Below are 13,802 nucleotides of genomic sequence, written 5' to 3'. Positions count from 1 at the left end.
CGAGGGACCCCACCTGCTGGAGGGACCCCGCTCACTCCACAGACACCCTTCGAGCCCCGGCGCTGCCCCAGGTGCGGCCGGCTGGGGAGGGACCATGGGAGGTTGGCTTCAGGGCGTGTCTGGCCTATCTCGCCTAGTTCTGCCCCGCCGGCCATCTTCTAACTAATTTCCTTTCAATGTGCACGAATCTGTGCACCGGGCCTCTAGTACTATAATAATAGGCTAGACATGAGAAAACATTTATTTCACAAGAATATAAGTGAAAGTCAAATTTTATAAAAGAACATTATGAACCAAAATGAAGGACAACTTAAAAGTTTAAGATAGAAATTGAAGATAGTTTAACAAAATTTAAAAAGTTTGATACTTTCATGTAAGATAAACACCAAAGGAAGCATTTTCTCCAAGAAGTAGGTCATATATAAAATCATAAGAGAGTTGAGATGATCTTCACTTCCGTAGGTCACATATTTAGGGTTTCAGCAGAGCTGTTTTCTAAAGCAGTGGTCACCAACCTTTCGGATCTCGCAGACACCACTGGTTGGCGACCGCTGTTCTAAAGTATCTCATGTGGATGGTTTGGGAGACAGGATATCAGATAAGAACTGCCAAATCATAACAAACTAATAGTTTGTCTAATTCAGATTTCCACAGCAAATTACAACCACTTATTCATGAAAAACTTCACTGCCAAATTCTAGGGCTGAAAATAACTTATTACACAAGAGTAAAAGTTATTTTCTATTTGCTATTGCTGTACGTCTGTTTAAAGGCATATAGCATTTGCTTCTATTTTATAAAAAGGCACCTAAATAAAGGTGTTTAGTCAACAAACTGTGGATAGCAAACACTTAAAGGATATAAATTTATGTCAGAGAAAGAGCTGCTTAAATACCCTGAGGAGTGCTTTTCAACAAAAAGGCCAATTCATTATCTAAAAACAGGTCAGAAATATTCCCTGTTCATCTTCATTAGAAAGAAATTTAAGCCCTAGCTGGTTTGGCTCAGTGGATAGAGCATCGGCCTGTGGACCAAAGGGTCCCGAGTTCGATTCCAGTCAAGGGTACATACCTTGGTTGCATACTCCTCCCTGGCCCAGGCCCTGGTCAGGGCGTATGTAGGAGGCAACCAATAGATGTGTTTCTCTCACATCGATATTTTTCTCTGTCTTTCCCTCTCTCTAACATCAATGGAAAAATATCCTCGGGTAAGAATTAAAAACAAAACAAAACAAACCCACAAAAAATAAAGTCCCCTACGAAGGAAGGAAGGAAGGAAGAAAGGAAGGAAGGGAGGGAGGGAGGGAGGGAGGGAGGGAGGGAATGAATTTAAATAAAATAATTATGCAACACCCTTGAAGGCTAAAATTATTGAATACAAAGTGCCACACTCGAGGAATGAGTTCAGCTTTTCCAAGTCACTTTCCTGATTGGTATGGCATGCCAAGTCAAGTCTAGAAGTTTTCATTTCTGTTTAAAACAGGAACCCAAACTCAACTGAGACACTCTAGTTAATAGAACTAATGCAAAAAGAAAAGGTCTTACCTTAAGGCTTTCCTCAGTGTCTCTATACAGGCCACTATAATCTTGGGGTTCTTATTGTCCAGGCCTTTTAGGAGCTCTTCTTGCACAGTCTCTCCTTTCTCAATCTCTATGTACATCAGACAAATCTCGATCCCTAGCTCCTTGGCTTTGGCTTTGGGTTGGTTGAACACTTTACTTACAACACCCGATACAACTTCTCCTGTAGTTCTGTAATATAGATTATAAACAACAACCACACACACAAAAACACACTTCAGTAGGAAGAGCTAGAAAAGGTCATGTAAGGCAGTGTGTGTGTGGAGAGGGGGAGAGGGGGATACACAGTTACTTTTTAAAATGCTTAAACGAGTCTCTAATTTTTAAATTTATGTTTGAAAATATTAAAAAACTAGGATTGAACATTTAGTCTCAAGGTTCTATTACACAAGAGTAAAGTGCAAAGGTTTAAGACATTCATACCAGACAATAACACAGAACCATAGACTGTTTATAAATGTAAAAATTCAAACAAGAAAACAAAAATCCCTTGAAATTCCACAACTTCCAGATCTTTCTATACACACACAGATATATTATATAAAAATAGGATTATCAAGTTCTCGATTTTGTGAAATTTAAAAAAATAATAATTTTAAACACTCCTTAAAGGAATTTCTTCACAGAAGGAATGGATATACACCTTTAGTAATAAAAGGCTGCTCCCAACTCCTTGGTAAGACTACAGTAACTTTACTGCTTTGAGTCTCTTCTAAATTAAATAAAACTTGTACTATTGGAAATTGGAGGAATTGAATGGGTTGGAATTACATGTAGCACTTGTCAAAAAAGTTTCTGGTATCAGAAGAAAAATGAAATTAAAAAAGGAATGACTTGAAAAACTTGGTGATGTTAACAAACTCAAATTATGATTGTTTTTATTAGTATAATCTTTGAAGTAAGTCAAGTATATATTTCTTGTGCAATTAAGTCAATGGCCCCATTTGTGGGTGTATGTGTGTGTGTGTAGGGGGGTGGGGGGCTCCTTTCAATAACATAAAGATTAGAGTTAGAAAAATCAGGTTTAAGAGGTATGGGAGAGACGAGTCACTAGAAACATCTATCAATTGAGCTATGGCTCAAGTCAAACAGGCTGAGAGTCACAGAGGTCGTTTAGTTAGCATTGCCTCTCCTAAGAGATAAAATGCCTAATGGCCACAGGAAGAAAGATGTGATTCTAAGATCCCACCTAGCTGGGATCTTAGAAAAAGTTTTCTGTAATGCCCAAATATTTTCAGTGAAATTCTGATCATTCCTTTGCTAATAACCTCTCAGTTTCTTCTAAAAGTTACTGAAGATTTTCCTTCTTAGTCTAGAGCATTTTCCCTTATGAAAGTTCAAAAGGAGAAACCATTACTTGTTCATCAAAACTTAAGGTAGAAATTCAAGATCTGATTTCTAATTTGTTCCCCTTTAGAGAACTCAGGTACTTCTGAGAACAAATAAAGACTGAAAACAAAACAAAACACCAAAAGCCCCACAAGTATCAAGGAACTATGAAAGTAAGAAAATGAATATATTCTAAAAGTGCTAATAACTAAGAACAGTGATCCATAAATATATATAGATTAATCCAGGTAGCACCAGATAGGGTTTTTTAACAGAACAGTTGAAAAGAAACTACTTACTTTCCTGCTACATGGGCATTTTCGACATAAACAAGTGCAGCTTCTAATCCTTTCAACTGAACCACTGCATTGGAATCAGTCACAAATTTCTTGATCAATCCTAAAAATTTGGACCATTCTGGGCTCTTTTCATCTCTTATTTTCTGGAAGATCTTCAGGGCCTCTTCATATCCATTTAACCTTGCTTTCCACAGCTAAAACAAACGTTGTATTTTGAAAAACAAAACTTAATAATAGTATTATTACTTATTGTTAAGGGGAAGGGAAAAATAACTACCCTATACCAGGTAATCTAAACAAAAGACCCCATGAGTGGAAACAAAAAAGGAGTTAAGGAAATTCAGATACTTTTTTTAAAAAATTAGCTAATAAACTTTTTCTTGTAAATATTTAGTATTTATGACATTCTACTAGGGTCATCTAAAATTCATAACAGGCCATTATAAATGTATTTCAATTGGATACAAAGTATTCAAGTATTATTACTTCTTTAGAACATGGCATTAAAAATGTGATAGTTCAAACATGAATCATCCTGCTGAAACTGCCCAATCTCCAAAAGTACGTTGTTTTCAGTTGTACTGTGTAATCACTGGGCAGGTGTTTACTACACTACACGGTATAACTGCAGACAAAACAAGCCAATATATTGAAATTTGAGTTCCAGAAAAGTCTCACCTTGTGTTCACATTTCTGATCAACTGGCAGTTTCAACCACTCACTGTCATCTCCCATTGTGCTTCCAGTTTCTCCTTAGAATTAAGAGTAATTCCTGGTCAAATAAAAATAGATACCTATTAATTCTAGCATCCAGCAGTCTCTTAAGACAAATGATTTTTTCTCAGATTTTTATTTTATCATGATGCACCAATAAAATTTAAAACCCATTCTTTGTTTATATACCCATTTAATTACATTAATAGAGCATTTTAAAAGTAAACACACAGAAAAGTCAATAAAAAAATCTAAATAAATCTAGAAAGGACAGATACCTGTTTTAAAAAAAAAAGGAGCTTAAATATTTTTCCAATGAGAACTTCTTAGATACATGACAAAGATAAAATAAAACAGAAGAGCTGAGCTACTTGGCCTCTTAAAAGGACAAGATAAGATGGCCCTGGCCAGGTCAAGTCAGGTAGCTCAGTTGGTTGGAGCCTCATCTCGATATGCCAAGGTTGTGGGTTTGATCCCTGGTCAGGGCACACACAGAAGCAACCAATGAATGCATTAATAAATGGAACAACAAATGGCTGTTTCTCTCTCCCCACCCCTTCCCTCTCTTTCACCTTCCCCTCTTTCTCTCTCAAATCAATTTTTAATAAAGGGCAAGAGTTTCAAAGAATGTCATACTTTCAATTGTTAACCTAAAATTCCTTATAGAAAGTAATCAATATGGAAAAATCTCAATGCTACCCAGCTCTCTATCTAATTATGGCAAATATGACTTTAGTCAATGTTTATGTAAACTAGTAAAAAATTAAATCCCTGAATAAACTATTCCTTTATAAACTTTATATTTAAATAATTTTTAGAGAGGTTTATAGTCAACATATTTATTTAATAACTTTATGCTATTTATTTAGATAACATTTATTTCTGTTTATAAAAGTCATTTATGCTAACTGCAGAAAATCTGGAAAGTACAGGAAATATTAAAGAAGAAAAGTATTAAAACGTAATTTCACCACTTTGATGAACACTAAAGTGTGTGTACACTTGAGTCCTTCCAGACTTTTTTCAATGCATATCTATAAAACCCTAATATGCAAACAGACCGAACGGCGGAACAACTGGTCACTATGATGTGCGCTGACCACCAGGGGGCGCGTGTGGAAAATGGTGGGTGTCGGCAGCAGGCAGCAGAGCGTGGAACATGGTGGGCATCGGCCATGGCAGGATGGTGGAGCAGGTGAGCGGGGGTGCCAGACCAAGGCAGGGCGCTGGTTGCTGTCATAGGTGTGAGCCTTTGGTGGTTACTGAAAATTCTTTGCTCCTGTGTGCCACGGTCCCGCCTAGCACTTGCACCTGCTGCCAGCGCCGGCCTCACTCACACTCACTGCCAGCGCTGGCCCCACTCACACCCACCGCAGCTGGAGCCGCCACTTGGCGCTGTCAGTGGGTGCAAGCTATGGCTGCAGGCCCTGATCACCCCTGAGGGCTTCACCACTTCCCCCTACTCCTGAGGGGCAATCGGGGCAGCAGCTGCTGCTTGCACCCGCTGCTGGCGCTAGCCCCAATCACTTTGTGTTGTCAGTGGGTGCGAGCAGGGCAGGCGCTGTCAGCGGTGGGAGCTGCGGTGGCAGGAGCGGGGTTGCCCACAGAGAGGGGACAGGGGGCCGTGGTGGGAGGGGCTGGGCAGGGGCGCTAAGGATGGGCTGAGACCTGCCCCTGTGCCCACCGCAGCCTCTCGGCTCACAGTTCCTTCCAAGGTGCACGAATTTGTGCACTGGGCCCCTAGTACAGTATATAAAATACATTAAAAAAAGAGGGATAATCCTCCTGCAATTTTTTTATTTTTTAAAAACATTTTTTAGCTTCTTCATTAAAATAATTTTGAGTTTTTTGTTTCTTTGCTAATGTTTTTAGGATGTGTGAAGAGATTAACCAAAGGTCTTATATGCATATATGCATTACCCATGGACACAGATAACAGGTGGTGAAGGCCTTGGGCGGGGTGGAAACTGGGTGGAAGGGGGCAAGGGGGGGAATATGGGGGACATCTGTAATACTCTCAACAATAAAGATTTTTGAAAATGTTTTTATTGATTTTAGAGAGAGAAAGTGAGAGGGAGAGAAACAGAAACATGGATGAGAAAGAAACATCAATCTGCTGCCCCTGCATACTCCCTACTGGGGATGGAGCCTACAATCCTGCATGTGCCCTGACTGGGAATTGAACCAGCAACCTCCTGGTACATGGGACAATGCTCAACCAACTGAGCCACAATGGCTGGATGCAATCTTTTTTTATACAGTCACAAACATTCTCTCATATTTGAGAACAGGATGTTTATCACTCCATTTTTATCAATCCTATTGTTGGAATTTAAATTGTTTCCCATTTTTTAATATTATAAACTAGAGGCCCGGTGCACAGATTCGTGCACTGGTGGGGTCCCTGAGCCTGGCCTATGGCCTCTTGCAATCCGGGACACCTCAGGGGGGTGTCAAACTGCCAGTTTCAGCCTGATCGCTGCAGGCCGGCCTGTGGGATTGGGCCAAAACTGGCAGTCTGACATCCCCAAGGGATGTAGTGCGCAAAGCGGCAGGCAGCTGGGGAGGAGCCCAAGTCCGGGCCAGGCACCACGCCGCTCCCACTCATATCGGGCCCGCTGCATCTGCCCTGGGCTCGCGCCCATCAGTCCCTATCAGGAGAGGCTTGCGCCCCTGAAGTGGCGCTTGCCGGCTATAAGCCCTGTGTCTGATGACCATCAGTCAGCTGAGCGGCGCTCCCACTATGGGAGTGCAATGACCACCAGGGGCAGCTCCTGTGTTGAGAATCTGCCCCCTGGTGGTCAGTGTGCGTCATAGTGACCAGTCAACTGGTCATTCAGTTGCTTAGACTTTTACATATATAGATAACACTAGAGGCCTGGTGCACAAATTCGTGCATGGGTGGGGTCCAGCTGGCCAGCCCCAATTGGGGCCCATCAAGATGGGCCGGCCGGTGGGAGGGACTGCAGGCAGTTGGAGGGCTGGCCCTGCCCCCTGGTCAAACTCCCAGTTGAACTCCTGGTCAAACAGACAATTTGCATACAGTAGGTCCTCGGGTTACATCGGAGATCCGTTCCTATGGTGTGACGCAGAGCGATTTTCGCCTTAAGTCGGAACCCACCTACATAAGCACCTACTTCACTCACATGGAGCACATACACAGCAGTAATGAAGTGAAACAGTAAAAAAAATTTAAAAGAAAGATAACAATTCCTGACATCTACTTGTGGTAAATAAATAATAAAAAACATAAAGCACATATGTACATACGTCAAAATGATTGAACTTTTTTAAAAAAATAAATGGGAGATGGCGACGTAACCACGAAACAACGTACGTCGAGTCCAACATAACCTGAGGACTGCCTGTATTAGCCTTTTATTATATAGGATAGAAGGGATTCTGCTTATGTCTCCTCTCCATCCCCAGTCCTGGTCTGACATAAAATACATCATTTAAAAACAAAAAAGAATATATACCTTGATAATGTCTACTATGAATCAGGCATTGTGTAAAGTACTTGTTAAACATGTTGATCCACTTTGTACTTAGAACAACTACATGAAAGAAAGATATTCTGCCCACTTTACACACTAGGCTTACAAAGATTAAGTAACCTGCCAGAAACAATAAAATTGGTAGGCTGTGAGATCACATTGAGATTCAAAGTTTATGCCTCTTCCTTTACAACTTATTTCCTCCGTGAAAATGTAGGAAATATTCTAGGGAAAGTTAAATACTCAAAGACTAAATTGTAAAAGTTTATTAGAGTAAGTGGAACTTTCATTAAGAACTCCCTCTAAAATCCCCAGGACCGTGTGAAACAACAGCAGCAAATTTTAGAGAAGAAGTTAAACCTTAATAGAGAACAAAAACTCTAATACAGAAATGGCAGGAGATAAAATAGTACATCAGTTTGGCAAACAGTATGGCATTATTTAAGTTGAAGATGCACATACCTTACTATCCAGCAACTCCATTCCTAGGTATTTACCTTAGACATTGATGCCAACTGCACTGGAAGACCTATACAAGGCTATTCAAAACACTGTTGTTTGTGAAAGTCAAAAGTTTCCAACACTTCACAAGTTCATAAAAAATAATGAATAAATGGTGGTATATTCACTCAGTGTAATATTATACAGCAACAAAAATGAATGAACTATGTAGTGCTTCTCAAACTCTATAGTGAAGGAACAGTCTTTTTTGTTATTGTTGTTAATCCTCACCAGAAAAAGTAGAGGGAAGGGAGTTAAGAATAATATAAAGAATATATAGGGGGTTGGTGGGTGAGAGGGAGGGAGGGAGGAGAGAGAGAGAGAGAGAGAGAGAGAAACATTGATTTGAGAGAACCACATTGATTGGTTGCCTCCCCTATGTACCCTCCTGGGGCCAGGAATGAACCCTGCAACCCAGGTATGTACCCTTGACAGGGAAACGAACCTACAACCCTTTGGTACATGGGTGGGTTCTAACCACTGAGTCACCAATGCTCTAACCACCGAGAAACACCATCCAGGGCATCCTATCCTAGTTTTATACCCAAAAGAACAGAAAACAGGTACTCCAACAGGTACACATACATGCATGTCCATAGCATCACTATTCACAATAGCTATTCCATCCATTGATGAACATTCCGGTTCATCAATGGATGGAATAAACAAATTGTGGTATGTACATACAATGGACTATAACTTGGCCATAAAAGGGAATGAAGTAAAGTACTGATACATGCTACAACTAGATGAGCTTTACAAATATGATGCTAAGTGAAAGAAGCCAAACACAAAAGGTCCCATATTGTATGATTCCATTATATGCAAACTAGAGACCCGATGCGTGAAATTTGTGCAGGAGTAGGCCTTCCTTCCCCTGGCTGCCAGCACCGGCTTACCTCTGGCACCCAGGACCTAGGCTTCCCTTTGATCGCCAGCACCCGGGACCCAGCTTCCCTCTGGCCACTGGCAGGCACCGGGGCTTCCCTCGCAGCCCCAGCTTCATCTGGAAGGACGTCTGGTCTAATTAGCATATTACACTTTTATTATTATAGATATCTAGAATTATAATAGATTAATCTATAGAGACAGAACACAGAATGGTGGTTGCCAGGGATTGGGGAGAGAGGGAATTGGGCAGAAACTGCTTAATGGATAAGGAGTTTTACTGTAGAGTGATGAAAATGTTTTGGAACTAGATAAAGATGGTGGTTGCATAATATTGTAAATGTACAAAATGCCATTTGAATTGTTCATGTTACAATGCTTAAGTTTTATATTATGTGAATTTCACTTCAATAAATTATTTTTTTAAGTCCCAAGGTGATTCTAATGTGCAGCCTGGGTTGAAACCTCTAACATTACTTTTTGGCACAAGTTTGAGCTGCAAAAGCAATCTTTCCCATCTCATTTTCAAAGGAAAACACTCCATGAATCTTTTAAAACATTTTCCAACCAAGAGAATGTGAACAACCAAGAGAATGAGAATATTCGGTTGTTGGTATTCTATAAGTTTACTACAACACTTATCTTTTTTTCCCTATTGGTTACTTTTGGAAACATGAAGAAACAGGTTATCCAACTTAAGTGCCTTGTAGAAAATTTAGATGCCATTTTATTATTCTTTCTGAAATGGCTTCTAATATGTTATAGTCTGAGTTTTTAAAAGTTGGTATTTATGATCTTTCTATTAAAAAGAAAGGCTTGCTTCATACCTAAACCTCCCCAGACATTGACATCAATGAATACAGTATTTGTGTATGCATGTGACAAGGACTCTTGCTCTGTCTTTGTCTTCTTCCATGATTGATATACTAAGGAAAAAAGCACTTCTCTACTAATTCCCTCCCACAATTTTGTTAATTATAAAATTAATTTAGACTTTAATCCTATATAATAAGAGAGGACTATGCTAATTATCCGTTATGCTGTGAGGCTTAACGACCCACTGAGTAACGACCAGATCACGGATCTGCAGGAGGGTGGAGCAGCGAACTACCATCGGGGCGCAGAGAGCTACAGCAGGGGGCAGGGTAGCAAGCTATGAGGGGGGGAGGGGAGAGAAGGGAAGGGGGAGCTACAGGAGGGCGGCAGCGACCTACTGGCTCACGGATTAGTGTGCAGGGCTACTAGTTTTTATATAAACAACGAGTTATGAAGCATTATAATAAAATTGCCCTACCACCCAATCTGAAAATGAGAACACTACCAATATTAGTGCACCTGTACATTTCTCTCCTACTCTACCCTTCTGCCCACAGAAGCACTTTTTTTAAAGATTTTTTAGTTCTATGCCATAGTCACAGGTACATATCCCTAAATAACAAAAGTAACTGCACTTGATTTTGCGCTTTAGATACATGTTATACCATTTGTAATCCTCAATAACTTGCTTTTTTCATTCAAAATTTCATTTGTAGCCCTGGCTGGGTAGCTCAGTTGGGTAGATGTTGTCTCAATATGCAAAGGCTTCAGGTTTGACCCCGTCAGGGTACTTACAAGAATCAACCAATGAAAGCATAAATAAGTGAAACAACAAATCTCTCTCTCTCCCCGCCCCCCGCCTCCTTTCCTCTCTCTCTCTCAATTCAATAAATAAAAAAATGTTTTTAAATTTCATTTGTAAAAACCATCCATGTGGTTGTAGTACCATTCAGAACTACTCATAGTGTGGTCAGAAGACTTGTGCTGGTTCACAAACTTATTCAGAGATTAGTACAGAAATGGAGACAAGAGTTTAAAAATAGACATAGCACCTATACTAATTTATTTTATTATGGTGGTCTGAGAAACTGAAACAAGTGAAGGTAATGTATAAAAATGCAACAAGGAAAGTAAGGGGTGCAGAGTCAGGCTGGAAAGTAAAGATCACAACGTAGAGGGTCTTATTAACAATGTTACAGAATTTGGACTATATCCCAAAGGTAAAAGGAGACTTTGAAGGATTATTAAGTAGAAAAAATTACATATACTATCAAACTTGCATTTTTTGAAGACCATGTAATGCAAATGTGAAAGCAATGTAAAGAATAGCTTGGGGCCCTAGCCGGTTTGGCTCAGTGGATAGAGCGTCAGCCTATAGACTGAAGGGTCCTGGGTTCGATTCCGGCCAAGGGCACATGCCAGGGTTGTGGCTCAATGCCTGTAGGGGGGTGTGCAGGAGGCAGCTGATCAATGATTGTCTCTCATCACTGATGTTTCTATCTCTCTCTCTTTCTCCTTTCCTCTCTGAAAGCAATGAAGAAGAAGAAGAAAAAAAGAATAGCTTGGAAGGCAGTAACAACGGAGGGAAATAAGTTAGAAGGCTATAGTCTAAATTAAAAATGATGGTAGCTTGGACCTAAGGGTAGTAGTAATGCAGATGGAAAAGAGTGGATGAATTTTAGAGATATAAGGAATGTCAAAGAATGTCCTTACTGAGTAAATGCAGAATGGGTAGAAGAGATGGATAAAGATGAGTTTTGGACACACTGAGTTTGAGATGCATGCCAGACAAGTGTAGATGTGTGCAGTAGTCACTTAAGTAGGAGATTGGTTTACCACACTGGCTGGACTACAAGAGATTTCTTGATTCCTAGTTTGGTGAAATTCCTACAGCTTATCTGCATCTGGTTTCTAGCTCATGTACAGTGAAAACTATTCATATTTTATAAATAATAAGATTTATTTTGGTGATTACCTAACTCAATGAAAATATAAAGAGCAAATGAAAGTATAAAAGACAAGTCTATTTGCCTCCAAAAAGGACACATTTTAATTTAGAGATATTTAAAATGCAGTTAGTTGGTAAAAGGGAATCATCTCTAATCAGCAGCTGCCTAATAATCAAGCCTAACAACCCAATTGTGCCTTAAAACACTGTTACCTGTGCTTGGTTAAGAGAGGAATGACCACAGTTAATTCTAATTTGGGATTACCCAAGCTGTCCAACCCTGCCTCCAACTGTTATTTCATTGAGAGCTCACTCTACCAGTTGTAAAGGATAACCTTTCTTTGAGATTAACAAAAGCATAAAATAAATAATAAAGGTTTCATTTTATACTTGAGCAATATGAACTTCAAGTGGTTAGAAATGTGGCACCAGAATGAACAGAGGGATCTGGATTTTATGAACATAGACACAGAAAACCAAGTTTTAGTTACAAAGCAAGGTTTGATGCTTTAAGAATGAATAAAATTGCCAACAAAGAGAACCATTAATAAAATTAACTTGAACTAATATATATATATCCTATATAATAAAATCCCAATATGCAAAACGGTGGAACGACCAGTTGCTTTGATGCGCACTGACCACCAGGGGGCAGACGCGCAACGCAGGAGCTGCCCCCTGGTGGTCAGAGGGAGTGCCGCTCAGCCAGAAGCTGGGTTCACGGCTGGTGAGCACAGCGGTGGTGGCGGGAGCTTCTCCTGCCTCCACAGCAGTGATAAGGACCCCTTGGGGGATGTTCAACTGCCAGCTTAGGCAGTCCCCCTCACTCGCACTCACCAGCCTTCAGCGGGGAGTGGGCCTAAGCCGGCAGACGGACATGCCCTGAGGGGTCCTGGACTGCGAGGTACCCTCCCCCCCTCCAGAACATGAATGTCGTGCTCTGGGCCTCTAGCATATATATATGCTAGAGGCCCAGAGCGCGAAATTCGTGCACAGGTGTGTGTGTGTGTGTGTGTGTGTGTGTGTCCCTCACCCCAGCCTGCACCCTCTCCAATCTGGGACCCCTCCCAACTGCTCGCCTGCCTGCCTGCCTGATTGCCCCTAACTGCTTCTGCGTGCCACCCTGATCACCCCCTAATCACTCTCCTGCCAGCCTGATTGACGCCTAACTGCTCCCCTGCTGGCCCTATTGCCCCTAATTGCCCTCCCCTGTTGGCCCAGTCTCCCCCAACTGCCCTCCCCTGAGGGCCTGGTTGCCCCCAACTGCCCTCCCCTGCAGGCCTGGTTGCCCCCAACTGCCCTCCCCTGCAGGCCTGGTCACCCCTAACTGCCCTCCCCTGCAGGCCTTGTCCCTCCCAATTGTCCTCCCCTGCAGGCTTGGTCACCCCCAACTGTCCTCCCCTGCCGGCCCGGTCTCCCCTAACTGCCCTCTCCTGCAGGCCTGATCGCCCCCAACTGCCCTCCCCTGCCGGCCCGGTCTCCCCTAACTGCCCTCTCCTGCAGGCCTGATCGCCCCCAACTGCCCTCCTCTGCTGGCCTGGTCACCCCTAACTGCCCTCCCCTGAAGGCCTTGTCCCCCCCAATTGTCCTCCCCTGAAGGCCTGGTCACCCCCAACTGCCCTCCTCTGCCAGCCTGGTCACCCCTAACTGCCCTCTCCTGCAGGTCTGATCGCCCCCACTGCCCTCCCCTGAAGGCCTGGTCACCCCTAACTGCCCTCTCCTGAAGGCCTGAACCCTCACAACTGCCCTCCTCTGCTGGCCTGATCGCTCACAACTGCCCTCCCCTGCCGGCCATCTTGTGGCAGCCATCTGTGTCCACATGCAAGTAGCAGCCATCTTTGACCACATGGGTGTGGCCATCTTGTGTTGGAGTGACAGTCAATTTGCATATTACTCTTTTATTAGATAGGATATGTATATATACTAATAAAAGGGTAATATGCAAATTGGTCACGACGCCCTCACAGTAACAACCAAACAGCAGGCTGTGTGGGGCAACCAGGATGGCAGGGGGGTTAGCGAGGGACGACCAAACAACTGACCAGCAGGCTGCGTGGGGCGACCAGGCCAGCAGGGGGTTAGCAAGGGACGACCAAACAATTGACCAGCAGGCTGCATGGGGCGACCAGGCCAGCAGGGGGGGCAATGAGGGGTGACCAGGCTGGCAGAGGGGGGCAGTGAGGAGCAATCAGGCCAGCAGGGGGGGCAGTTGGGGGCAACCAGGCCGGCG

At 42.4% G+C, this 13,802-nt stretch overlaps 1 protein-coding gene and 1 non-coding gene across 2 annotated transcripts in view; one reads left to right on the top strand and one right to left on the bottom strand.

The window, feature by feature from the left end:
- Positions 1-13,802, bottom strand: part of CKAP5 (cytoskeleton associated protein 5) — an 84,500-nt gene that overhangs the window by 59,276 nt on the left and 11,422 nt on the right. The window contains exons 2-4 of the mRNA XM_008146757.3: positions 3,887-3,980; positions 3,209-3,402; positions 1,545-1,751 (exon numbers count right to left, since the gene is read on the bottom strand). Of these exons, the coding sequence (XP_008144979.2) occupies positions 1,545-1,751; positions 3,209-3,402; positions 3,887-3,943 (458 nt within the window). The 5' untranslated portion in view covers positions 3,944-3,980. The remainder of the gene's footprint in view (positions 1-1,544; positions 1,752-3,208; positions 3,403-3,886; positions 3,981-13,802) is intronic.
- MIR9198E (microRNA mir-9198e) lies at positions 5,405-5,486 on the top strand. The gene is given in 1 exon segment (NR_130489.2): positions 5,405-5,486. It is a non-coding gene; the product is annotated as a microRNA mir-9198e (primary transcript).

This window comes from Eptesicus fuscus, chromosome 13 (assembly GCF_027574615.1).
Source record: "Eptesicus fuscus isolate TK198812 chromosome 13, DD_ASM_mEF_20220401, whole genome shotgun sequence".
NCBI classification, from domain to species: domain Eukaryota; kingdom Metazoa; phylum Chordata; class Mammalia; order Chiroptera; family Vespertilionidae; genus Eptesicus; species Eptesicus fuscus.
The sequence above is the reverse complement of the archived record's forward strand: the minus strand, read 5'-3'. Positions and strand labels throughout refer to the sequence as shown.